Source organism: Macaca fascicularis, chromosome 4 (genome assembly GCF_037993035.2).
Source record: "Macaca fascicularis isolate 582-1 chromosome 4, T2T-MFA8v1.1".
In the NCBI taxonomy this organism is placed as follows: domain Eukaryota; kingdom Metazoa; phylum Chordata; class Mammalia; order Primates; family Cercopithecidae; genus Macaca; species Macaca fascicularis.
This window is the reverse complement of record NC_088378.1, coordinates 42,445,760-42,473,058: the sequence shown is the minus strand read 5'-3', so window position 1 is coordinate 42,473,058 and position 27,299 is coordinate 42,445,760. Positions and strand designations below refer to the sequence as shown.

The 27,299-nt window shown below is 45.6% G+C and overlaps 2 protein-coding genes across 16 annotated transcripts in view; one reads left to right on the top strand and one right to left on the bottom strand.

The window, feature by feature from the left end:
• Window positions 1–8,230, top strand: part of NHSL1 (NHS like 1) — a 234,648-nt gene extending 226,418 nt beyond the window's left edge. For all 12 annotated transcript variants that reach the window (XM_074037121.1, XM_045391456.3, XM_074037123.1 and 9 more), the window contains 2 exons: window positions 440–572; window positions 5,474–8,230. In XM_074037121.1, coding sequence (XP_073893222.1) covers window positions 440–572; window positions 5,474–6,209 — 869 coding nt within the window. In that variant the 3' untranslated portion in view covers window positions 6,210–8,230. The remainder of the gene's footprint in view (window positions 1–439; window positions 573–5,473) is intronic.
• A 1,196-nt stretch (window positions 8,231–9,426) lies between these two features.
• Window positions 9,427–25,810, bottom strand: HEBP2 (heme binding protein 2). Of its 4 annotated transcripts, none has more exons than XM_074037125.1 (4): window positions 25,650–25,810; window positions 24,967–25,102; window positions 24,098–24,278; window positions 9,427–15,054 (listed from the first exon to the last, which is right to left on the bottom strand). In XM_074037125.1, the coding sequence occupies exons 1-4, from the start codon at window positions 25,749–25,751 to the stop codon at window positions 15,024–15,026; spliced, it is 450 nt and encodes a 149-aa protein (XP_073893226.1). In that variant the 5' UTR covers window positions 25,752–25,810; the 3' UTR covers window positions 9,427–15,023. The 4 variants fall into 4 exon arrangements, with proteins under 4 accessions (XP_073893226.1, XP_073893227.1, XP_005552021.2 ...); XM_074037126.1 differs by having other exon boundaries at window positions 13,413–15,054; window positions 24,216–24,278; XM_005551964.5 differs by lacking the exon at window positions 9,427–15,054 and adding an exon at window positions 16,803–17,371.
• Window positions 25,811–27,299: the final 1,489 nt, after the last annotated feature.

The window sequence follows — 27,299 nt, the reverse complement described above, 5'->3', positions numbered from 1 at the left end:
TTGGTGTTAAAGCTAACAGTATGTAGACTTCCTGTGCAAAAACACAGATTAAGTTACCAGCTTTGCATTTTGTTATTATTTTTAAAATCTAGACCTAAAGGCATGGCAGAAAATAGGGGGATGGAGATGATCTGCAGCAGGCTGGATATTAAATAGCAATGGGTAACACCTCCCTTCCAAAGAGCCACAAAGAAATGTTGCAACAAAATTTAAGAGAGATGCCGTGGGCGTTCTATACTTTAACAAAGAATGAGCTCTGGCTCTCACGCTAGTGTCATTTCCTCCCTTCTTTGTGAACTATCAAACTACAGACCTATGGCATCTCCCTGCGGTTCTCACATTGTCAGGAATGGCAGGGAAGCAGCATATTTAGAAGCTTGGCTGAGGACTGAAATTCTAGTCACTTGTGCATCTTGTGGGCCTGCCTGCTTTTCCGTAGCTGGGGTGCCGGAGACCACCGCAGCCAGTTCATCCTCAGAGGCCGGTGACTTCCTCAAGGAAGACGGGAGTGATGAGGTGATGACCCCTAGTCGACCCAGGACCACAGAAGACCTTTTTGCAGCTATTCACAGGTATTTCAAACTCCTTCCTTTGACTTTAATCTACTGTGTAATTCCTTCTTTCCAAGCAGCACCTCAATTTACTTTTCTTCCCCAAGGTTTCTTCTGTCACCCAATCATGACTCCTTAACTTTACTGTTGATTTTTATAGTTTTATTTCCTCTGACTCCAATTTCTGTTTTACTTTGTTTCACTGATTTTTATGACATTGGGGACAGAGGCGCAATGTGATACCTTCTGGTATGCGCTGCTCTTCCTGGCAAGGGGTGTAGTGTGGCAGTCATAAGACAGAGGATATTAGCGAGAGTCGGATTAAAGCGGCTGACAGTGCAGTCAGGAGGAGGAATGCTGTGTTCTGTGGACTTAGGATGCACAGACTAGCTCCATGGGACTCTCTTCCTAAAGATCTTTTAGTTTATTCTAATTTTTTTTCGTTTTACAGAAAAACCACAATCATACAGTGCAATTTCTTTGGCTGCTTAAATGTTTCTATAAAAGGGTACGTCCCTTTAAGCGGGAGCAAAAGAATGATTTGTGCTGGTTACTGTATACCACTAGTGCCATCTACTGGCATCAGAAATCGTTGGGGTTCAAAACAAACAAACAAACAAAGGGTAAAATTTTCAAAGTAATGGCCTGAACTGTTTGTACTTTTTATATGTGGTCACCTTTAAGGGTAAATATGATTTAGCACTAAAGTTTTACTTATTGCATCATTTTTCTGATTGTAAACAGCTGAGTACTCCCACAACAGTGTCATTGTAAAAACTGATGACTGTATATGTGCAAGTACGTTAAGCTGTAATGCTGTATAAACCTTTTGCTTCCTTCTAGACTTCTTTACCACGGTATTTCCAGGTAACTCTAATGAATGTCCTTATGCTGCTAAGGCCTTATTTTGCCCTGAATGAAGATCCTTTTTTTTTTTTTTTAAACCTCCTGAAACAAAGCATCCTATAGAATCATTTGATTCTGTGTGTGAATGATCTTATGTCAGCACTGCTTTCCCAATTCTTGGACTCTCCCTGAAAAGGCTATTGCATAAGATGAAAAACATAGTGCTGTGCCTACCTGAAACTCTTCATGTAACACATAAACATCTAACTTGGTGCAGGGGGAACGAAGCAGGTGAATTCATGTGCTCCTCAAGAATCATGCTCTTTACATCGCTCCTCTAGTGTTGGTATAATAGATCCTAAAGACTACCCGCTTTAACATGGACTGGTTTCTTTAATCTCATTAGAAGTAAAAAGGTAGCTAGTTATCCAATTATTTCTCAAAACAGAGAAATGATAAATGATGCATCCTTTGAAACTTTAGTGGCAATTCTAGAAGTTCCCACAGATGTTTCTAACTCTTAACCACGCTGGACACATAAGAAGCACTCAATAAATATTTCCTGAATTAAATGAAACCAACTGGTATTTAACCACTAGAAGATTCTTCCGAGACTCAAAGTATTTCATTTAGTATGGAATGCACTGGGTTGCTAAATATACAGGCATATCTATCTATTTATAATAGCCATCCACAGAGAAGATTGCATTTCCTGGTCATTTTGTGTACTAAATACTTGGTTCCAGTGAGGAAACCCAACTGTTGTAGGTCCAAATTATTGCATATTTTTTTCCCAAAAATATGCCAAAAGCCTCTTCTATATTTTGGCAACCTTCTTAAGGCACTGAAAAATGTGTGGTTTCTCTTACTAGGGCGTTACATCGACTGCAGATGTAAAAATCGGTCAGTTCGTATTATTCAGTGCACGTATGAGAGAAGTAAAAGCCAAGTAGGCCTTAGGAATGGATTGCAGAGAGAGAGCGAGGACACATGCTAATTTCTGTTGTAGCGTTGAGAATAAATTAGCAGACATAGTAAAAATCCATCTACTGTATGTGCTTTTTTAGGCTTTATTTTTATGTCCTTCAGCGCTTAAGCTCATAATTTAAAATAAAGAGTATCTAAGTTGGAACACAGCTTCCAAATTTTATAATGCAAATTAATTCACTTCAGATTTAAAGCCAGATGGAAAATGTAGAACACCAGTTGAGGTGTGAAGTTTTTATATTTATTGAAGTAATTAGTTTTTAAATCAGTGTTAACTGTTTAAGCACTTTTTATAGCCGTCTTCCTTAAAAGTACATATTTGTGTGTGTGTCTGTGTGTATGTATAGGCAAAGAATTTGTACGTTTAGATTTAATTATTTTAGTGGGCACCTGCTCTTGAGAGATGACAGTGCTTTCATAAAATCCCATCGTTCTTCCTTTTTTTTTTTTTTTCTTTTTTGATACAGAGTCCAATTCACTCTGTCACTCAGGCTGGAGTGCAGTGGCACGATCTTGGCTTACTGCAACCTCTGCCTCCCAGATTTGAATGATTCTCCTGCCTCAGCATCCCGAGTAGCTGGGATTATAGGCATGTGCCACCATGCCCGGCTAATTTTTGTATTTGTAGTAGAGACATGGTTTCACCATGTTGCTCAGGCTGGTCACCCCATCTTCTTTCTTAATTCTGTGTCTACAATTAAAGGTCATAGTTTTAATCAAGTTTAGTTGTGACTTGTTTAATGGATCTCAGCATACCCTCACCATTTAAAAACTAAATTAAAAATTAAGTCACCAGCCAATACCTAAAAGAATGAAATGAGCAGAGCTGCTTTGGGGAGTAGACCATGTAAGTGGTGAGGCCATGTGCTGTAAGCTCAAGTCCTAGCTGTCATACTAACAAGTTACTTTTTCTCAGTTACCTTTTCTGAAACCCAAAGTAGTTGGACCAGACCATTTCTAATGTCTTTTCTCGCTCTACAATTTTGAGATGTTAGGATGTCTGTAGTTTTGTCAGCCGGTCCTAACTCTTATCAGGACACTGCTCTTGTTGACTACTGAGCGGGACCATGAAACCTGTACCATAGGTCGTGTTCTGAGGTCCCAAAGAGTCTGGTGCCCTGTCCACTCTGGCCACCCTTCAGACTCTGTATTGGGTCCTTACCATTTCCCAACTTCTGCTTTAGTGGCATCTGTTTGACCAGAAGAATGGAGATGACCCCAGGAACACCAAGCCCAGGGCAGCCAGCATGGGCCCATCTTGCCCTCAGTCTTGCTGTGTAAGCCACGTAAAAACTAAATCCATTTTCTATGTGACATTCAAAGGTTTGTTAAGCACCTGCTCTATGCCTGACCAATTATGGCTATTACTGCATTCACGTGTACTGACAAACTGTGACCTATATACTGTTATTCCCCTTTTTGTCATAGGAAAAATACACAGTCAGAAATGTTAACTTGTCCAAGGCGACGGAACAAGGAAGCTTTAGCAGTGGGAGCCATGTAGCTTTTATTTCACTTAATCTTCACAAACCTGTGAGGTTGGTGTCTTATAAGTGAGGAGGCACAGCACACATGGGTAATTTGTCCCAGGTCACACAGCGAGAGGTGGGAAGAGTCTGGTTTCAACTCTTAATCTGTATGTATAGAATCATACTCTCAACCTTTCCCTGCTGCATGTTCTACAGTTTTATAGCAGGAAAAGAGATATACCCACGTCTTTATTCTGTTAACTGTGTCGAGTTTCCTTAAAGCAAGTTGTCCTGCACTTAGCTAAGAGACACACACTGAGTTGTTGTCATGAAGAGACCAGCAAGGGGCCACTTGGTTCATTGGCTTTATCATCTCTTTGCCACTGTCAATGGAAAGCACATTGAACAGTGAGGTTCTTAGAGACTCAGGACAAGAAGTATCGACAGGAAACCTTCAACTTTCTTTGATTGCCCGTTCGTCTTCCCCACCCCACCCCACCCCACCCCTCACATTTTCTTGATCAGTGCAAGCTTTGCTGAGTCAATCATGAAGCAGGGTCTGGCACAGAGGGTTCACCTTTGTTTTCTGGAAGGCTGGATTTTAGAAGTTGGCACATGGTCCTGAAAGAGCTGAGGAAGACTGGTCTGATGGCAACTTCTAAAATAACTGAGAATGTGAAGCTGAGGAGTTGTTCTAGGACCTGGAGTGGGGTACATCTTAGTACAGGGGATATTCTGGCACGGAACAAGAAAAGGAAGCGTAGAAAGAAAGGAGGGTCAGCATGTGAAATTCACTCTGGATCAGCCCATCTAGGAGAGATCAAGGAAAACTGACCATTATTAAAACTTTTAGTCCTATCCAAAGTAAGTTAATACAGTGTCTAAGATTTGTTTCAAATAGGAAGGGTGACCGTAATTCATGATTATCATAAGTGTGTTATGGGCTCATGTGGTCTTGCAATGAGCTGTTCTTTTTTGTGTGGGTGTTTGAAATTTTCAAAGTTAAAAATAAATTATTTGCGGGGCACAGTGGCTCACGCCTGTAATCCTAGCACTTTGGGAGGCCGAGGCAGGTGGATCACCTGAGGTCGGGAGTTCGAGACTAGCCTGGCCATCATGGCAAAATCCCATCTCTACTAAAAATACAAAAATTAACTGGGCATGGTGGCGGGCACCTGTAATCCCACCTACTCGGGAGGCTGAGGCAGGAGAATCGCTTGAACCTGGGAGGCGGAGGTTGCAGTGAGCTGAGATTATGCCATTGCACTCCAGCCTGGGCAACAGAGCAGGACTCTGTCTTAAATAAATAAATAATTATGCATTTATTAATTTTTCTTTTTCTTTTTCTTTTTTTTTTTTTTGAATAGAGATAAGATCTTACTGTGTTACCCAGGCTGGTCTTGAACTCCAAAGCTCAAGTGATCCTCCCACCTTGGCCTCCCAAAATGCTGGGATTACAGGTGTGAGCCACTGTGCCCAGTGAAAAATAAATTTTTTGAAAGTGAATCTGAAGTAGATGGTGACCTGAAGATGCGATAAGAGAAGCAGAGTGGTTGTGGCTGTGACCACAGTCTGTGGTCCCATGGGAATTAACCTTTTCTTAATGTTATTAAATCTCAGATCCAAAAGGAAAGTCCTCGGCCGTAGAGATTCAGATGATGACCACTCCCGAAACCATTCTCCCTCCCCACCCGTGACACCCACCGGCGCTGCCCCGAGCCTGGCCTCTCCAAAGCAAGTGGGATCGATTCAGAGAAGCATCCGAAAGAGCAGCACCAGCAGTGACAATTTCAAAGCTCTGCTGCTAAAAAAGGGCAGTCGTTCAGACACCAGCGCCCGCATGTCTGCAGCAGAGATGCTCAAGAACACAGACCCTAGATTCCAGAGGTCAAGGTCAGAACCTTCACCAGATGCCCCCGAGAGCCCATCAAGCTGTTCCCCAAGCAAAAACAGAAGGGCGCAGGAGGAGTGGGCCAAGAATGAAGGCTTGATGCCTCGGAGTCTGTCCTTTTCCGGCCCCAGGTACGGCCGCAGCCGAACACCGCCTTGTGCCGCCAGCAGCAGGTACAGCATGCGGAACCGGATCCAGAGCAGCCCCATGACCGTCATCTCGGAGGGAGAAGGGGAGGCCGTGGAGCCTGTGGACAGCGTGGCCCACGGGGCTCTGGGCGTTGCGGAGGGATGTTCCCTGGACGGACTAGCGAGGGAGGAGATGGACGAGGGCAGCCTGCTCTGTGGGGAGGGGCCTGCCGCCTCTCTGCAGCCCCAGGCCCCAGGCCCCGTGGATGGGACAGCCAGTGCAGAGGGCAGAGAGCCCTCCCCGCAGTGTGGCGGTTCTCTGAGTGAGGAGAGTTAGGGCCAAGAACATAACTCTCCCAGGTGACACGGGGGGAGATGAGCAATGCAGCACTCTGGGAAGCCTGCTAGGCGCCCTTCCCTGGCTCACCCGGGGATCCCACGCTGTTTCTGTGCTGTGGGCCTGGGGTTGCCAGCCCTGCAGTGTGAGTGAAGGGTTATTTAGGACTCACTTGGCACTTGCCCTGTGGCTTAAGAACAAGTAGAAGCTTAAACTTCTGAAAGTGCTTCCTGGGGAAGATTTTTTTTTTTTTTTCCTGAATGCTGGGTGTGTGTGTGCATTTTCAACACATTTTAATTTTTAAAAAATACATGTATACGCAAACAACATGTACAGAAATAGAAGAAAGCAAGCCAGAGTTAAGCTTGATAGAGTAACGGAGTTACTCTGGACTAGATGGTAATTGCTTTCAGAGCATTACGTTTATGGAAATCAGCGAGTTCCCTAAGAAAGGAGAAGATGTTACTTCTAAGAAAGAGGCAGTAGAGTTGCTGGATCTTAATGCACAGAACACACAGATATATGCACACGTGTGCTGCTGAGGTGAGGCAGGTCTGGTGAGCACAGAGAGGCTGGGAAGGGGCTAAGTGACTAATTGGTTCAGGTACTTTTTTCTAGGGGAGGTAGACTTTGCTTCTTTTTTGTAAAAATGACAAACATGTAGAAGTGGCAACGCTGTAACCTGGTGCCTGCTGCTGTGCAGCCACGTACACACAATTGTAGCCTGATTTTTAGAAGTGTGGGTAATTTTTTAATGAATTTCCTCCTTGAGTAGCAGCTGAGGTCATTGACAACTGAAGTGACGGTGTGGACATACAGAGAGGGGAAGGGTTTTTAGAGGAGTAAAGTGATACACTGCTGGAATTTGTTTTCTGCCTATGAAATAAAATTATTTTTCAGAATTAAATTTGAAAACTTGCACTACAGAACTATGGGTGGGGCTTTTCCTTTTACAACAGTTTTGTTGTTGTTGTTTTTAACCAGAGTTTAAACTTCCATTAGGCAATTTCCTGTCACTTGAAATGTCAACATCTGCTAACTTTTGGATATCCTTTTGGTTACACCAAAGAAAAAGTTATGGCTATTTTTTTTTCCTTGAACTGCCTACAGTATCATGTCCTAATTCAGAAAAATTTATCAAAATCTATTATATATTATCTTACTTTGAAGAAAATGCTGAATAGCTCTTGTTAGTCAAATAAACTGATAAAAATTGGTAGGGCCTGGCTATCAGTTAGCCCTGGGAAATGAATTTTTAGATTAAAAAGGTTTTTTTGCATCATTTGGTTTGTGCGTTTTTATATTTGTTTATAAATAATTGAGTTGCTAATTATCTTATAATCTTCTCCAGTCAGATTTTCAACAATTTTAGACATGGGACACAAGTGCGCCAAGTCTTTATTTTAATGTAATAATCTTATTACCCCCACCCTTACTCCCTTAACTTCCATGTACTTAGACTTCATTTGTTAAATAAGCCAGAGGATTGTCGTCTTCATTAGAAGGACCTAGGATGATAATGTGGAGACTGTTGGTCTGAATCTAGTGCAACTACCACCTGCCAGCTTTTGGGGGGTATGAAAGTATCTAAAAGTTGGACTGCACGGGTCAAGTCATTATGAGACTTATAAACTAAAACTTTAGATACCCATTTAGAAATGTCTTGGAGGCAAAAACAAACCTAAAGAATGAAGACTCTTTCCCTTCTCTGAAAAAAAACAAAACACTGCTCTTCACACAACCAGAAATCAAGACCAGAGATTTGGAGCAATTGTCTACTAATTTGGCACAAAGATCGTTTGTTCTTTAGAAAACTGGCGTTGGCTTTTGAATATGAAATCTTCTCATAGCTGCCTAAAAAAGACTAGAATGTATATGGATATCAGAAACCTTTAATACATAATTTATGCAAAGATAAAGCAACATAACACTAATTATAAAACTATTTTTAGATCCCCATTTTTAATGAAAAATACACATTTGTATTTAATTTGCTTTGAATAAAATAATTGTAAAGTAAATATTTGAAACATTTCTTTTTGTTTAGACATGTATTTTTTTGAATAATGAGATAGGTCTTCTTGTACAGAATTGTTGAGTGTTTTGCTGGATACAAACAGAAAAGCAGTGAGACCAGAAGGTCTCTGGGGGAGGTGAGGACCCAACAGAGAGGAGGTGGAACATCATAGACACTGGATGGCACCATCTACCAGGGCACGTGGAAAAACAACTCCACATCGTGTCCTGTGGACTTTGGAATAAAATACGAATAGCCTATCGCCTGGCGGTTCAGATGACATGGCATGTGGAGAGATGTGACAACTTCTCACAGGCATGGATGAAATACAGGGAGAGAAGAATCGAGACTCATCCCTGAAACATGGCACCTTCCGCATGGCTACTCTACTCCATGGGGCCCGCTTCTGTTACGGACCACATCTTATTCAAAAGCTCCACAGGGGTAGATCTGATGGCTCTCATATCCTGATACTTTAAGTTCCAGATAATCATAGACAGAAGCCCTAGCCCTAAATTATTTCCACTTTATTTTTACTATCAGTGGGGAGAGAAACAAATGACTGTTTGGTCTGTCAGTTGGAAACAACCTCAATGTGCTCTGCTTTCTGCCATCATACTATTTCTGAAGAATCTTGATTGAACTCTTGCTTTTCCTGTGGGGGTGACAGTATATTCCGTAGGAGAATCACAGTGAAAAGGAGACGTTTCTGTGTCTCCATATTTCTCCCCACCCATCAGGGCAGCATCTTAGGAGGAGAGTGGAAAGAGCGGCTTTCTTGGTTCTGCCGTAGTAGGGGTTCAGCCTGCATGTGATGCTCATTCCATCAGCAAATGAGCACAGCAGAGTAATTTGCTTTGGCAGATGTGAGGATATTGTTGGGGGAACGGAGGGTCATTTGAATGAAATATGGACCTGATTCTTGCGCCACTTTCCTTAATAAGCCATTCGGTAACTGTGATAGTTTCTCTCAGTTGCCTGCTCTGACCTACCTTCCACAGCGGCCAGCCTTCACTCACAGAACAAGAAGTAGAGCAATCTGTAGTCATGTGTTCAGCAATGGAAAAAGAAATCCTAATAAATGTTTCTCATGTGCTAGGTAAAGACAAGGAGGCCCAAAGATAGAAAATGTGGTTGAGCTATCAGTTAGGGGCATGATCCTACTGCCAGTTTAGATTCTTCAAAAAGTAGACACTGAGATAGTTAGAATACCAAAGGTTTTATTATTGGAGTAAGCACCTTTGAAAGGAAAAGAGGAAGCAGGACGAGGCAGGGAGAGCAGGCGATCCGCTATCCCAGGGAAGCTCTGGGAAAAAGGTCACTCATTGGAGGAGTCCTGTGTTGGACTGAAACAGCTAGGTCCCGGTACCACTGCCTTGCTTGGTCTGTGGCAAGAGCCCCCCCAGAGAAAAGCATGCTCTCAATTTCCATAATTTAGTGAAATCACTGGCCACCAACCCCTCCTGTCTTGAGAATAGTGTGACCTCAGCTTGAAAGCTAAGGTGGATCCTGGTGAAGTAGCAGCTGGTGGCTGCCAGCTACCCACACTCCTTGCAGCTGGATGGCACGTCTTGTCTTGAAGGGGGATCTAACTGGCACCTCCCATGCCTGCCACAGTCCACCCCTTGCCTCTGTGGATCCATTTCCCCAAAAACACGCAGAGAGTGACTGTTCCAGTCTCTTCCTGAGGATAAATGTTGAAAGAGGAGTTTGGTAGGACCAACTAGAGCACCTTCCTGCAAATGGTTTTGGAACCACAACTGGTCCTCATTACTCCCTGCTTCATTCTAAATTCCCCTCACCCTCAACTGTCATCTTTGCTGGTCTTGGTGGCTTTTTTGATAGTATAAACCAAGCTCTCATTCCTGAGGGTCCTGAGCTCCTGGGAGCCAAACCCTTCTCAGACCAGGGTTGCTGCACTAGTCCATTCAGTTACAGCTGGGCGAGGAGTACAGAGGGTGCCTCCAGTGGATCTGCTAAGTTCCACACACACTGCTCTTGCCCCCATCCTCTGACAGCAGGCTTACCTACTCTTGCAGTTCATGCTAAATTACCCTTGACTAGATGGTGACTTCTTGCCTACTGGTCCCTGAACACAAAGAGTCCAAAGTGCCCACATAGTAGCAGCAGACTGTAGTTCAATGGAATTCTTGCAATATTGCCTAGAGAAGGTATACACTCTCTGAGAACTAGGACTTCTGATGCTGTAGAACCCAGAGTTTCGGGCATGGGAAGTACTAAGTCCCTCAATGGTTCGTTGGGTGTGATGGTAAGTGGGGTCACTCCTGCCTCCACTCCTTGGTTCTGAAATCTATATATTCCTGTTGTAGACACAGCATCATACAGGCTTTCTGATTCAATAAGTATACCATGTGCAGGAGATGGTGGCACATCTTGGCAGGGTATTGTCTCCCACCTGGCGCTAAAGCAGGCAATGTCAACATTCCATCAGGCCAGCAGCTTCTAGGTGGTGCAGTATGTGATAGGAGACGTGGATCCTATGGCCATTGGCGAACTCTCTCTGATTGGGTGTTAACATGTATAGATCATGTATTCAGCAAGTCCATGTTGACAGATCATATGTTTTTATAAGTCCCTAGATTGTGTTCAGGACCCTGTAGGCCCAAAAGGAACCACATACCTAGAATAGGAAGTCTGTCCTTGTGTGAGTAAACTGCCGGTGCTTCTAGGAAAGAATGAGCCCACCATAGTGAATTTGCTATCAAGTGACGAGTTGGTCCTCACAGCCTCATCGGGGTCTCAGTATTGGTATCTAATGCTGGCAGGTTGGATAGTGAGAGTGAGCAGTGTCTAAGTTGGCCTTGGTAAGTGGGAGTGCATGTTGCTGGGTTCCATGCATAGCCTCCATCTTTGCCACCACTGCCACTTTGTGTACGCATTTTACCAGCACTGAGGTGGGCACTGGCAAAAGCTAATACAACAGGCTAAGTCATTTCGTCTACTTGATTGTTTAGTGCCTCTTCTGTGGTGGGTGCTATCTGGTGGGCATTAACATGTCATACAGTTTTTCAAGTTCTGTGTCCATTCTATATGCCCATCCACATGCCTCTACCCCAGACCTCCTAATCATCCATGTTTTTTCCTCCCAAACTCCTAATCAGCTGGCAGGCCATTTTCTGCTATTTCCATAAATATTTTCCCTGTCCTCCCTCACAAAGTGAATGATCCAATGTACCTCAAAAAATTCTGCCTGGTTTTTACAGTAAGATTGCAATTTTTTTTCCCGTTTTTCAATGTCACCTTTGAGTGAGGGTCCATTTTCAGCTTGCAACTACAGAATAAGATGACTAATCAATAAACCAAGCCTGTGCATTCCTCTTCCTTCAGTGGATTATATAGGTCCTCCAACAACCACAGGGAGGGGTGATGTAGGTGCCACTGTTCAGACATGGTGGTTGGGATCATTGCTCTTGCAGTTTGCTTATGTCCTCCAGTCCAGCTTGGAACTGCTCCTGTATATATCATTTCCATCTTCCAATGGACGGCGGCCAATCCTACTAGCTTATGACTTGGTGCTTCCCACAGGACCCAGTTAAGATGGGCAATTCTGGATACAGCATCACTGGGTCTCAAAGTTCCGCGTCTACCAGGGCCCAGTAGCACAGCAGAGGCTGTTTTACAAAAAGCATATGATTCTTTCCTGCAGTTAGAACCATCATGCTTCAGAGCCCCAGGGACCTGCACTGTGATTCTCTCACTGGGCCTTGTCATCTTTTCACACTGCATCTTCTTTCCCCCTACCTCCAGTACGTAAGATCTGCCACATCACATAATTTAAGCTGCTAATTTCTTCATATGTGTCACTTCTGGGTCTACTTCTAATGATTACTCTTTTTTTTTCCTAATTATGGGCCATAATTTATATTTCTCTTTGTTTCCAGTACTTTTTTTTAACTGGATGTTGGGAATTATGAGTGTTATGTTGTTTGTTGATGGATTTTGTTATATTCCTGTAAATGGTATTGGGCTTTATTCTGAGTCACAGTTAAGTTTCTTGAAATTAGTTTGATCCTTCCAAGGCTTGCCTTTAAGCTTTTTTAGGGGAAGTCCAAAGAAGCCTTTGGTCTAGGAACAATTTGACCTCAAAACCACCCTTTGGAGGACTTCACCTGATGACCCATGCATTATGAGTTATTTCTACTATGGCTAATGGAAACCCAAACTTTTCGCAGCCCTGTAGATGATCTGTAAATTATTTACTCTACTACTTTCCAGTTACTCATTTCTTGGCTTAGGTAGTTTCTTACACCTTCACTCAACCAAGGATTCTAGGGGACCCACTGCAGATCTACAGCACTGTGTGTGTGTGCTGCTTCCTTCTCTCCTCTCACTTACTCACCTTGGCCTCCAGTAACACTGATCTCCATCTCCTGAACACAACAGGACCACAGGTCTCTAGCTTCCCCCTCCCTGCTTTGCTGCCTAGAAACTGCCTCCAGGCCATTAGCTTGAGCAATCATTGGACTCACCTCATTATTCCCCCTTCTCTCAGAGATCACAGTCCTGTACTATGAACTTTCAGTGTCTGAAAACCATTGTTTCATATATTTTGTCTGCGTTTTTAGTTGTTTAAGAGGGACGGGTAAATTGGGTTCCCATTTCATCATCATGGCCAAAAGCAGATGTTCACCTGAGGTGCTTAAAAAACACTGTTCAAGGCAATATTGATTATGGTTTACTGCCCTGATTGGAGGAGATGGAGTTTAGAAGCTTATACTCTTTCCCCACAGGTCAAGGAACAAATGTAGGGGTTATGCTGCCTGCCAAGGATGTCAGTCTCAATTATACATTCAGGAATTAGGCAGATAACCAGTCAGATAACCTGCAGGCCCAGGAGATCTGCTGTAAGCCAAACTTTGATTAGAACTACATTTACTTTCTAACCTCTGTATGCTCCCATTTTAATGGGAAGAGGAGGAACTGTAATGACACTTTGGGTTAGTGGGTATCAGATGTTAACTTGGATCCTGACGTATCCAGGTATTCCTCTTTCCCCAGGGTAGAGCCACCTGAGTAAACGGCCATAGATCCTTTAGAAAAAGAATGAGGGGATCATTACTGTGTACACCTGCTGAAATGTTGCAGGAAACTTTCCCCTAGGGTACAGTCACCTCTGCAATTAATGAGCTCTGGGTCAGAAAACTGAACTAGAAACTGGCAAGGAATCGTGTTTTTGTTTTTTAATTGGAGTGATCTCTCTCAGTCCCCTGCTCATCAGTTCTTGCTTGCTTTTGATTATAAAGCCTTACCCTTGTTGATTAGTAAGCTGTTTTGTCCCTAGGAATGCCTTGTTCTACCAACTATTTCCATGAGACTTTACAGGTCAGGGCCCCTTGGCTGCCATTTGGAGCTTAGTGGTTAACAGGATACTGATGGCACCCTGGCTTCTGTGGCTGGCACTCCCACCTGGGCTCTTCAAGGTCTTATCATCATCCACATTGCTCTCAGCAAGCGAAGTTCCATCACAGCCTTTCCTGCCAGCCCCAGCCTGCTGAGGAAAGCCACCGCTGAGCTCCTTCATGATGCTCAAGCCTGCTCACCAGTGCATTCCCAGCGGCCTTGCTGAGGGATGGGTCCCCTGGGCCTTCCCGTGGAACATAATTGTCTGATGGGTCCCCTTGCCTCATGTATCCATGCCAGCAGGCTCCCTTCCCTGAGCCTTCTCATTCCTTTCTCTATTGTTTGTCCCAGCCATTCAGGATTTCAACATTCTGATCACTCTTTCTAGGCTTCTATGAAGCCACCCTAGAACAGTGAGTCTGTATTATCTCCTGGCATGTTTCTCATGGTGTGAAATCCTGTATCCTGAGAGCCCCAAGTCAATATACCCTCTCCTTTATCTAGTTGTAAAAACCCAGCCCCTTTGACCAAGCACCCTCGGGATCCAGTCCCAAGAGTATACCCCTGCCCCCTGCAGTACATGCCATCAGGTTAGGTGGCTCCTCTGGCATAGAGTCCATTTCTCCCTCATCAGACCCCTCAGCTGCAATCAGTTATGTTCTGACTTAAGTCTTGTTATAGGCCTGGTAGCCAGGAGAAGGGGAGGGACCAATCTTGAGGGACACCTGTTGCTTCATGGGGAAAGACCTTGGACACTGAATCCCCTTGTGTTAGGGGAGAGGCAGGGAGGGAGGGTACTGCCAGCTCTTCATGGGGAAGGGTGGGCCTCTTCTGCAGGCTCTGAATATTCAGGGAGTCTCCTAGGGAGTCAAATGGTTGGGGATATCCACTAAATGCCCCCATCCCATGTTTTAGGTTCCCACGTTTGATTCTGACTTTGATCTAACAGGCCTGGCTTGGTTGAGTATCTGTTGGCTGTTAGCTACCTTTACCATGGAATCCTGTGCTTGACCTTCAGCTTGCTCTGCTTGGCTACAGCATGAGATGAGGACTTGTTGGCAAGCTACCACAGAGACTCTGCTTCTCACACTTGGTTTTGTTTGTTAACTGACCTCAGTTTTTCACTATCCACTTGCAGGATGTCAATCCAGCTCAGCAATAACCATGGAAGCCCATTGTCCTTGTCTCTTTCATCCACCCTTCCCACATTTGAGACACCCAAATCACCCAGCAGTCATTGCGTTCCCTTGTAGCAGCATGCCATTTCATCTGCAGTCTTCATCATTGTGCCAGGGACTGTCTGTGTCACCTATCCACCAGGGATGGGGGCCTCCGAGCCAGCCAGACAGTGAGTCACTCAGCCTGCTAATGCTGTCTTACCACCTACATTCGTGGGCCACTGGTACCAATTGTGCCAATTTTAGGCTGAGATGGAGTTAGGAGTACAAAACTGGTGAAGTGACATCTCTGAAAGGAAAAGGGAAAAGCAGGATTGAGCAGAGGAACTGTAGAATCTAACAAAGTCTCTACCAGCCCACCAAAAACCTCCAGAGCAGAGGCTGTTTATTAGAGGGGTTTCAAGCTGGTAGAAATGACTAGGTCTTTTTTTTTTTTTTCTTCCTGAGATAGAGTCTCACTCTGTCACCCAGGCTAGAGTGCAGTGGCATGATCATGACTCACTGCAACCTCCGCCTCCTAAGCTCAAGCAGTCCTTTCACCTCAGCCTTCTAAGTAGCTGGGACTACAGGCGTGTGCCACCACACTTGGCTAATTTTTTATTTTTTGGACAGACAGTCTCACTAGGTTGCTTTGACTGGTCTTGAACTGCTGGGCTCAAGCAATCCTCCCACCTTAGCCTCCCAAAGTGCTGGAATTACAGATGCGAGCCACTGCACCTGGCCTAAATGGCTAGGTCTTATACCACCACCTTGCTCAGTTATTGGCTGGAAGTTGCCAGAAAAAAAGCATGCTGTCAGCTACCACTGCCTTGCTCAGTTTTGACTAGGTCCCCCTCTCTCCCATAGAATAGTGTGTCCTTATCTTGAAATCTGGCGTGGACCCTGAAGACAGTAACAAGAGAGACTGTCAGCGAACCACACCCCTCACAACTGGGCGGCTGGTACTTTCTTGAAGGTAAATTTGAGTGGCACACCTCACGTTGTCTGCCACAACTTCAAATCCCAGAATAAAACTGACCATGCTTTGGTCATAGTAACAATTAAGTTCCAGAAACAATCAATGACAATTTCACATCAGTCACCTCACCTCCAAACCAGGCTTCTAAATCATGCTAATCAGCAGCGGCCTCACTCTGGTAACTGCATCTCCACAACTAAAGCTCGATCAACTCCTAAATGCTTTTGAAAGTCTGTTAATCCCTCCTAAAACCCTGCCTAAGGTCAGCAGTTTTCTTTATCAGGAGAGACCGTGCCCTACAAGACCATGCCCTACAGTGCTCTCTTGCTCAGCAAGCAGTGTGTGCAGCTTTTTGTTCTAGGTATCAAACATGGCCTCTCCCTTTTAACACTGTCACGTCTGCCCCTGGCTTTCATCTGACTCCTCCTCATCATTCAAGTCTCAACTGTCTCTTGAGAGGCCTTTGCTGACCACCTTATGTGATGCCCACCACACCCTACCTAACCACACTCTACCCCACTGCCCTATTTCAGTTCTTCATCATGCTTGCCAATTTCAAGTATCTTATTTGTGTTGAACTCCCTCACCCTCTAGAATGTAAACTCCATGAGGCCAGGGGCCTTATCTGTCGTGTTCACAGTGGGAGGGTGAATGAAATAGTTAAGGAGGTGGAAAGATGTTGTTGAAGTTAGTAAAGAGGAAGTCAGTGATGAGGGGCTTGGGACACAGATTTTCTTACCTTAGCAGAGTGCTTGGAACAGAGCAGGGGCTCCCTACAATGAGTTCAAGAATGAATGAAAATACGTGACAGTTCAGTGAAATGTTTAGGGGGAAAAAGCAAGATTTTTAGGGGGTTAAGTGGAGACTAGAAAGAAAGGAATGAATTCACTACGTTTAAATGGAGTTAAATAGAGTATTCTTGTGCAGTGGGGCAGTGGGGCAGTGGGAGGATGCGGGAGGGAATGTAATACATACAACAGAGAATGCAATGGTGGCAGCCACAAAAGACAATTTGATTTTTGTGTCCAACTGAATTTCACCTCTCTGGGCCTGACATCCTAGTGGTTCCACACAAGATAAATCTTTAACATTTTTATTGATACTATCTGGAGGGGATATCATCCAACTGACACAAATCCAAGGAAAAAAAGGAAATATGATTGTGATGCAGTGAAGAAGAGGGAAGTGACGTGAAATTTCCCTAGATCCTCACAGAAATAAAGACCGCCATAGTTATGACTAATTTATATGTTTACAGACTACTGTCCTCTGTTACCTGTGTATGTAGGTAAAACTTCAAGCATTAAAAAGGCACATTGGAAATAAGCTTCATTAATAGTAGTATTCTCAATAGAAGACACTAGACACGCACTTTACTTAAGAGGTCATGTTGGTGTCTAAGATAAACAGACGTTTTGCCTCTGACAGCGGAACTTCCTTTCATTTTTCTCATTCGTTTTCTTTGGTGGGTTCATTTTTTTGAATCAACCACACTTCATTATTTCTATTAAGCAATTTGAAAGGACTGTTGTAGCCTGCAGTGTAGTAAACCTTCTCATCAAAAACTTTTCCATCTTCCCTCAAAATGCTTGCTAATGTCAGAAGTTGTTCTTGATTCTTTTGGCCACTAGAAAATCCATCGAAAGACCTACAAAGGAGAAAGGAAATAACCGTGAATGATTTTAATACTGATGTGAATGTCAGTCTGAAGCAAAAAGCGGGTGCTGGTACCGTGAATGCTGGGTGAAGTGCAACTTCAAAGTTCCTCCCTCTGGGCCAGGCGAGGTGGTTCACGCCTGTAATCCCAGCACTTTGGGAGGTCGAGGTGGGCGGATCACTTGAGGTCAGGAGTTCGAGACCAGCCTGGCCAACATGGTAAAACCCCATCTCTAATAAAAATACAAAAATTAGCCAGGTATGGTGGCAGGCGCCTGTAGTCCCAGTTACTTGATAGGCTGAAGCAGGAGAATTGCTTGAACCTGGGAGGTGCAGGTTGCAGTGAGCCGAGATCATGCCACTGCACTCCAGCCTGGGCGACAGAGTGCAAGACTCTTTTTCAAAAAAGAAAAATAAAAAAAGCTACTCTCTGTCAGCAGATGAACTGACCACTCCTACCTGTGATTCCTGGTCTCCGTGTGACCTCAGCAGCACTGAGGAAACCCAGCAGGATGCATCCCCTCCTCCCATCTGTTGACAGGTGGATTTGGAACCTACACAATCTCAAGTGCTCTACCCTGTGCTTCTCAAACTTTTAATGTGCATACAGGTCACCTGGGGATTTTGCTACAATGCAGATTCAGGTCTGGGGTGGGGCCTGAGAGTCTGTATTTCTACCAAGCTTCCACACTCATGCCGGTGCTGCTGATCAGAGAACTATACTGACACCCCTGTAGAAGCCCCTTTTCCAGACTCAGTTTTCACTTGAACATTGCCCCTTTTTCCCTCTCCTAGGGAAAAGAATAAGCGCTGGATTACAGATGAATATGATATAGTTTTCACCTCTCTGAATGTATGATCCAAGGGAAGAGAGAAACATTTTGGCAGTTCTCTCTATACATCCTGAGGTTTTTGGTTTGTTTGTTTGTTTGAGACCAGGTCTCACTCTGTCTGTTGCCCAGGCTGGAATACGGTGGGACAGCATACTGCATCCTTGACCTCCTGGGCTCAAGCAGTCCTCCCACCTCAGCCTCCCGAGTTGCTGGAACCACAGGTGCACAATGGACTAATTTTTTAAAAAAATCGGTAGAGACAGGGTCTTACTATGTTACCCAGGCTGGTCTCAAACTCCTGAGCTCAAGTGATCCACCTGCCTTGGCTTCCCAAAGCGTTGGGATTACAGGCATGAGCCACCATGCCCGGCCTCTGAGAAGGGTTTTAAACAAGGACAGGATCAAAGTGTTGTGGGAGCGTTGAGGACATGATTAAATCTGGGGTAAGGAGAGTCATCTGAATTGGGCCTGAATGGAGGATGGTTTTGCTCAACAAAGAAAGGGCAGTGATAGGAAAGAGACCATAAATCTAAAAATACCAAGTGTTTTCAGAGTGAGGCATAAAATGAGGCCAGGAAGGTGAGTCAGAGCTAGAAGGCAGAACCCTGTGCATTAGCCTAAGGCCTTTTGAGGTTATTTCCAAGGATGTTGAGCAGAAATGTGCAACTTGATCAGATCTGGATTAGAATATAGGTAGATAGATAATAGACTGGTGAGGAAGGATCCAAGCAGGAGGTTGCTATGGGGATGTGGAAGAAAAGACAGTCAAAAGCTTAAAACAAAAGTGGGAAAAGAGAATAAAAGTTTAAGTATAGATTTTACAGTATATAAACAAAAACATCCTGAGATTAAATCATGACAGCACTGACCTAGCTGAGCTGCTGACAGGCAAGCATGATGAATTTGATTTTGAGGGTGAAGAATAAGAAACACTGAGAAACAAAAATTTTCTTAATATGCCTTCTTTGGTATAAGTTCTGTTATCAATGTGCCAGTGCAAAAAATCAATCCTACCACGCTTCAGATGAGGTGTCATCTTTCGAGGGTACAAACCATGTCTGTTTTATATAACAATGTCTACCCAGCACCCAGAACCATTCCTGGCATGCAGTTCCCTTTTAATCCTGCCAAGTGTAGGAATCTCTGCATGCACATGTATACAAAATAAAACACTGCAGGTGAGTTGATATAACTCTTCTGTTCTATCGTTTTCATGTCGATTGAATATAATTCTGAACCACGGGTTAAGAAACATTTTGGGCTAGGCATGGTGGCTCACGCCTGTAGTCCCAGCACTTTGGGAAGCCAAGGTGGGTGGATCACCTGAGGTCAGGAGTTCCAGACTAGCCTGGCCAACATGGGGAAACCCCGTCTCTACTAAAAATACAAAAATTAGCTGGGCATAGTGGGGGCACCTGTAATCCCAGGTACTCGGGAGGCTGAGGCACTTGAATCACTTGAACCTGGGAGGCGGTGGTTGCAGTGAGCCAAGATTGGGCCATTGCATTCCAGCCTGCGCAACAAGAGTGAAACTCTGTCTCAAAAAAAAAAAAAAAAAAAAGAAAGAAAGAAAGAAAGAAACATTTTGGCTCCTAAATGTATTCTTTATTTCCTTAATGAATAATCAATGCTTAGCATGTTCTGCCTGAAAGGAATTTGTTTTCAAATTCATTTTCCCTTAAAATCAAATATTGAACCCTTTAATTAGAAATAAGCTTTTGTTCTCTGAATGTGTGTTGTTTCACAATGATCTATTCATAGTTTTATTCAGAACACAGACAACATATATGGTGCCTGCCTTGCCAGGGGCTGGAATATATGGACATAGTAACACGCTGTCATATTCTTGAAGTTTCCGTCTATAAATCAGTCACTATTACTTAGAAGAAGAAGAATAGAAGGAAGGGCCCCAGGACAGAGTAGCTGGCTAGGTGGAGAAACTGAAGAAGGCATCACAGAAAAGGTGTCATTTGCACTGTAGGGTGGCAGTGGGCTTTCCAGAAAGAGTGAAAAGAGAGTGCTAGAGCTAGGAATGCCTGATGCTCATGTTCCAAGTGTTTTACACAAATTAACTCATCTGGTCTTCATGGCAACCTTATGAGATAGGTAAGTACTATGATCATATGCATTTTAAAACAAGGAAATTTTAGCAAGGAAAAGTGGACGAATGTGCCTGAGGTCAAAGGTAACAAGATATGGAAGAACATGGCATGGTCCGTGAAGGGTGAGAAGCCCAAGTGATGGGAAGGGGAGCTGCTGGAGACAGAGCTGGGCCAGGTCATAGGTGGCACTGTGCACTGTGTCAACAATCTGAGCTTCCCTGGGGAAACAAGAGGAATCCGACAGAGATTTTGGGCTTTTGTCATTGTTGTAAGAAAGATCACAGTCCCAGTGTGGAAGACGGGAGGAAAAGACTGGTGGCAGGGAAGATGGCTTGCAGGCTACTGAAGTGAAATAGTCAAGAAATTATTCAGTTGAGATCAATCAACATCCCAATATCCACTGGGAGTGTCAGGCATGTGCTGAGAACTAGGCTACACAAAGATGACTTAGTGCAGTCCCTAGAAGATGAAGACCCGAGTAAGTCACAATGGTGAAGGAGAGAAGGGAACAAATCCCTCAATCATTTTTGAGGTAAATGGGCCAGATGTGGGAACCAGTTGTCAGGAACAGTGTGCTGATGGTGATGGTAAATTCCTTGCTTAGGAAGCTGTCTTGACTGGGCATGGTAGCTCATGCTTGCAAACCCGATGCTTTGGGAGGCTAAGTAGATTGCTTGAGCCCAGGAGTTCAAGACCAGCCTGGGCAACATAGTGAAATCCCGTCCCTACAAAAAATAATAAATTAGCTGGGCATGGTGGTGGCACACACCACTCAGGAGGCTGAAGTGGGAGGATCCCTTGATGTTCCAGGCTGCAGTGAGATATCATTATGCCACTATACTCCAGCCTGGACAACAGAGCAAGGCCCTGTCTCAGAAAGAAAAAAAAAAGAGCCTCTCTGGCTGATGAGGCCCTCGACTGAGACAGGCACTATAAGATCAGAGAAGATTTGGGAATTGGGGGAAGGTTCATTTTTAGGGTTGTTGAGTTTGATTCTCCCAACCCCAAAGAGAGATGTCCAACAAGTAGGGAAATCAGATCTGGAGACACTTAATAGATTTGAGAATCATTTGACTCACGGAGTTGAAACAATATGAATGGATCGCCCAGAATAAGTCGGCTCTGAAATGAGGGTCTAAAACAGGCGTCAACAGCGATCCTAGGGTGGGGAGCTGAGGAGGGGCCAACAGAGGTAAAGAAATGGGAGAGCAGAAATGACAAGAGAGTGACCCTCTGAAAGTTAAAGGATAAGCAAGTATTAATGGACCAGATTGGTCCACACATGACTGCTGTAAGGGTCACATGGGAGAGGACAGTAACCATGTGACAGATACAGAAGCACTGCTGAGGATGGCAAGGGCAGTCTAAGGAGAGGGTGCGAGTCATACTGGATCATGGTGGTTTGAGGTAAAGGCCATTCCGATAAGGACTTGGATGGAAATGAGGAACATTTATTGGAACTTGGAGGAAAGGTGACCCTTGTCATGACATGGCAAAGAAACTGTGTTTGTGTCCCAGTGTAATGTGGACAGTACAACTTGTGAATTATGAAACAGGATATTTGGGTGAACATTTTCTAAGCAAAATGGGAATGGAAGATGTGGCCTGGCTTCTCTTGATAGTTAAATACAAGAAGAGAGAATGTAAAGAGTAAATTTTTAATCAAAAGGGAAGCAGAACTTAAACATTTGGAAAATTCTTAGCCTATCCATATTAAAAGAAACGAGAAAGCTTGTTCCAGAGAGAACAAGGGTAAGGCCAAGCAACCCTTTGATAAGGAGATGAATGTGGAACTGCCATCTAAACAGAAACCAGGACCTGTTCTCCAGAATAATGGAAGAACGGTGCCAAAGGCATTTCAGAAATTACGAGCTGCCTCTCCCATCACATGCCAAGTTTCAGTGCCTGGCGGGGGCAGTACAATTTCAAAGGAGGGTCTTTGGGCACCTGGGGGGCCTTGGAACTCACTGCCAACACTGCCTCACCACTCTGTTCCCTGCATTCCAGTACCGCCCTCCTTGGATGCCCCAGGTTCAGCTCCAGTGGGCTGAGGTGTGGCCTGGGCTGCTATGGCTGTCCCCCCCGGAAGGTGCAGGCAGTTAACCTCAGCAGCATCCATGTGGTGCCACTTCTGCCAGTACACGAGCTGTGGGGGCATGGCTACCTCCACCTTGAAGGATGGAGCTGCCCAGGGCCTTGGATATGTGACCCAAGCAGAGGGCCACAGTGAGAGCAAAGCTACTGCAGTGAGTCCCCAATAGGGAAAATGGCTAACAGAGCCGTGGGAGCAGGGCACACTAGACTGGGAGGGCCACTGGTGTGTAATTTGAGCCTGGTAGGACTGCCCCTGGGGTTCCTCCAACTATGAGAGCTGCAGTGGGTTTGGGCCTCCAAAGCCATGGGCAGGGACAATTGAAGCCTTGGCGGCCCAACCTCTGTTCAGCAGAGCTTCACAAGTGGGACCTTCATCCCAGTGGGCCCAGAGGGAAAAGCTTTGAGTCACAGAAAATTAATCTGAAGATTTAGAACTTACTTGGAACCTGTTACCCATTTCTTTTTTCCCATTTCTTCATTTTGGAATGTGGTATTTGTCCTATGTCTGTCCTACCATTTTTTTTTTTGGAAGCATATAACATGTTTGATTTCACAGGTTCATAGATGGAGGGGAATCGGCCTCAGGATAAACTGTACCTTGAGCCTCAGATTTGATTTTGATGATCTTTAGATGAATTTAGACTTTTGAGTTGATGCTGGAATGAATTAAGACTTTTGGGGCTATTGGGATAGAATGAATATATTCTGCATGTGAGATGATATGAATTTTACAGGGTCAGGGCAGAAAGCTATGAAGTCCATGTTTATGTCTCCCCAAAATTCATATATACTTTTTTTTTTTTTTTTTTTTGAGACAGGGTCTTACTCTGTCACACAGGCTGGAGTGCATTGGTGCAATTACGGCTCACTCAGCCTCGACCTTCTGGGCCCAAGTGATCCTCCTACCTCAGCCTCCCAAGTAGCTGGGACCACAGGCATGTGCCACCAGGCCTGGCATATATATATATATATATATATTTTTTTTTTTTTTAGTAGAGATGGGGACTTGCTATGTTGCCCAGGCTAGTCTCTAACTCCCAGGCTAAAGTGATCCACCTGCCTCAGCCTCCCAAAGTGCTGGGCCTCAAAATTCATATTTTGAAAACCTAATCACTAATGTGATAGTATTAGATGAGGCCTTTGGAAAGTGATTAGGTCATGAGGGTAGAGCCTTGTAAAACATGTCCAATAAAGCTACCTTGCCTCTTCTACCACATTAGGACATTTCTGAGAAGGTTCCATCTGTGAACCAGGAAACAGGCCCTTACCAGTCACTGAAACTGCCGGCACCTTAAACTTGAACTTTCTTGTCTCCAGAAATGTGAGAGACAAATTTCTGTTTTTCATAAACTACCCAGCCCATGGTATTTTGTTACAGCAGCCTGAACAAACTAAGACTTTTGTTTAAGGTACTTTTGTTCAGATCTAACTATATTGCAGTCTTTTGTTTTGGGGGCATATAATTTGCACCGTGTCTTATATGAAGGGCATGCAATAGACTCATTAAATGAAGTGATTATTATCTTGTGACAGGCCTCAGTAACATATACAACAAAGCCAGTAGGAAAACATCACAAAATGCATTAGACCTAATTTTATGGAAGGGTGAAAAGCCTTTTGAAATTGCATTGGAGCTAAACTGTAAGTAAAACTAGCAGTCAGCAATGCTATAAATTATCTACCACTTACCGTACAAACACAGTCATTTCGGCTCTATCTTCAATGAAGACATCTGACTCTAAAGGCCTGGGCGGATCAAATTGCTGTTCAGAGGGAATATACAGGGAAATGGTAATAGTAGACTCACTAAAAGGACCTGAACCAGGCTCCACGTAGCTTGTCACTGGAGCTGTCATCTTTATTTTCATCTCTGTGACATAAAAATGAAAGCAAATTTAGTGTATTTCTGACAGCTTTAAACATTTAACCTATTCTGTTTTGATCTGGGTTTCTTGATTTACTTCACATTATTGACATATTTACCTTCAAGATAATTTTCATCTTAAAACAGTAAGGCCAAAATTACTAAACTGCTCACTGCCCATATTAAACCACTTTCTGTAATACTGATATTCTGGGTTAATAAATTCTTAATTTTAGAGATAAAAGGGGAAATTAGAGATTACATGGTCAGTAAACTCTTTTTTCTTACAATCAGAAAATGAGGTCCCACAGGCTAAGACACCTGCTAAAATATAAATAGCGGCAAAGCCAGACCAAAAGCTATGACTTGATGCTTCTAATCTTGGTACCTTCTTGCCTCCCGATGTCTCTGATCCTACCAGTCAGCAAATTATCTTGAAGTGTTAGCTATGGAAAAGGACTTATCACACGTTACACCAAACCCCAGTTCATCCAGCAAAATCAGAGAACAGAGGTTGAAAAGTAATACCCAGTGGAACTCTGGTCCTGAGGAGTCTTGTCTGAAAACAAGACAAGTCTTTGATGACTTGCTTATTTTTCTATTATAAAGGATATTTCTTTGACAAGCTAAAACTCAATAAGAAACCCAGGGACTCTTTCACAATATGCATAATTACAAGGAAAACTGCTTTTACCTTTCTCATTTTTGCCTTGAATGTAGCTGTTCAGTCTCGTAAAGCCCGTCTGGATGGCTGAATCCCAGTCCATAGACTCCACGGACGTGCTGACCCACTTGGCTGGTCCATAGCGTCGGATCTCATAACTTCCGGGCTAAAGCGGAACAGAGAAAACTTCGAGAAGCAATTCTAAGAGGGTAGGAGTGAGATGCAAAAATACCGGTGCCATGATCTCGGGTCGACCTGCAACGGGCCTGTCTAGGGGCTGCACCGCCCTGGGGTCCAGCCCGAGATCCCCGCTCCTTAGGTCTGGGAGGTGCCCCTCCACGAGGTTCCCCTCCTTGCGATTAGGGACCGCAGCGGCCCCAACCCCACACGCTGGGGACTCGATTCACACTTTAAAGACAAGCACCTATTACACCCCCTCGCTTCGGAGGGTTCCACCACGCGTTCTGGGACGTAACCAGTTCCTCCTCGCCCTACCACCCCGCAAAGACAAGAAATTGAGATGGGACCTGCGCTGGGGTAGAGGGGAGGGTAGACCTAAATGACCTGGGTTTCTCGTTTGTGTAGGATACGGGGTAGGGACTCGGACCATTTAAAGAATTCTACTTTTTACTTAACTCTATGGGACCCGCTGGCCTCATGGCAAATCAGCCCGAAGGCTGGCCCAGCCCTTCCGCTCCTGAGTCGGCGCCTACCTGGGAGCCCGCGTCCTCCGGGGCCTTCCAGCCCGGCGTCTCTACGGCTTGGGCCGCCGCGTCCTCGGCCGCCCCGGGGTCTGGCTGGAGCGGTTCGGCCATGGGCGGCGCCGGCGCTCTGGGAGCCTGGCCAGCCGCTCCAAGGGCCGGTACCCCGGGCCGTCCCACCCGCGTGTGCGCGCCCCGCCGCGGCCCCGAGTCCCCGCCCCGCAGACCCTGTTCCTCCTCCCCGCCGGGCGGGAGACCCGAGCCCGCCGATGCGCCTAACTCTGGACCGCGAGGGGGCGCCGCTACCAAGGCGGGGCCGGCTCACGACCCGGGACAGCTGCGGCCGGAGTTGCGCGCCCTGCCCTGGCTCCTCCGCGGGGACAGGGAACCGCACCTCGCTTCGGCCCGCCTTCTTTTGGGGCACCTCCCGCCCCCGTCCCTGCCCTTGTTTTTGAGAGAAAGGCAGGCAGAGATGGCCCCGCGGGCAGTCGCGGGTGGCGCTGTTTCTGTGCAACCGGTTTGGGCGCCTCTGCCGCGGCCCGGCCCGCGCTGGGAACCGCGGGCACTGAGCCGCCAAGAGGTTGTCCCAGCGCCGCCGCGAGCAGAGAAAGGCCGGAGGGGGTGCCTGGCGACCCGCCCCCCGTGGCCCGTGCCCGCACTCCTGGGGCTCAGCCAGGGCGAATGGTCGTACTCATCCCAAGAAGGTGTCCTAGGTACCAGACAGCTTTCAGCGTCCCTTGCGGAGGAGGTGGTGGGACCACAGACACATGGGGAGAATCTGGAACTGTTCTGGTTTCTGAACTTCCCCGACAGGACCCCAAACCCTCTGAGTCATCCCCCCAGGCTTAACGGGACTCGGGGAGAGTTAGTGCGGAGGCCAGACACTAGTGCTTTTCAAGAATTTTGGTTACCAAGGCTTTCCGGAGCCGAGCGAGGTGCGGCTCTGTTTCCCAACACCCGCGCTCCGCCCGCCAGGCCGACCCCGCGTTACTGTCCCCTGCGGCGGAGACCCGGCGCGGCTCCGGCGTCCTCCAGAGGACCCCCATCGTGGGAAGCCAGAGCTCCGAGGCTCCCCGGGGCTACGGGGCCGCCGCAGAAGCAGCAGGCCCTCCCCACGCGAAAACCAGCGGACAGAAGGGTGGCCACGTGAAAAGCAATGGTGACATCCCCCAAGGGTGAAGGGGAGTTGGCCCCTGTGAACAGAAGAGGCAGCCGGGGCCACTGGCAATGACATGGAGCCAGCACCCCCTAGTCAGGGTGCTGAGGCCAAAGGGGAGCCTCCCTCCCCCGCAAGGAGACTCCCAAGAAGACGAAATTGTCTTTCAAGGCCAGGCATGGTGGCTCATGCCTGTAATCCCTGCATTTTGGGAGGCCAAGACTGGGGGAATCGCTTGAACCCAGGAGTTCCAGACCAGACTGGGCAACATGTCGAAAACCCATCTCTACAATACTACAATAAAATAGCGTTGATGGTATAGTGGTGAGCATAGCTGCCTTCCAAGGAAAAAAAAAAAAAAAGCTGGGTGTGCTGGGGTTGTGATCTCAGCTACTCCCGAGGCTGAGCTGGGAGGATCCGCTTGAGCCTGGGGAGGTCGAAGCTGCAGTGAGCCGAGATCACGCCACTGCACTCTAACCTGTCTTAAAAAAAAAAAAAAAAAAAAA

Bases quoted from the DNA above. Each gene is read 5' to 3' on its own strand.
- HEBP2 (XM_005551964.5), bottom strand. From the start codon at position 25,751: ATGGCCGAACCGCTCCAGCCAGACCCCGGGGCGGCCGAGGACGCGGCG. The intron at 25,103-25,649 runs GTAGGCGCCGAC...GTTCCGCTTTAG, and splicing joins CGGAGGACGCGGGCTCCCAG to CCCGGAAGTTATGAGATCCG. The intron at 24,279-24,966 runs GTAAAAGCAGTT...TTTATGTCACAG, and splicing joins TCAAGGCAAAAATGAGAAAG to AGATGAAAATAAAGATGACA.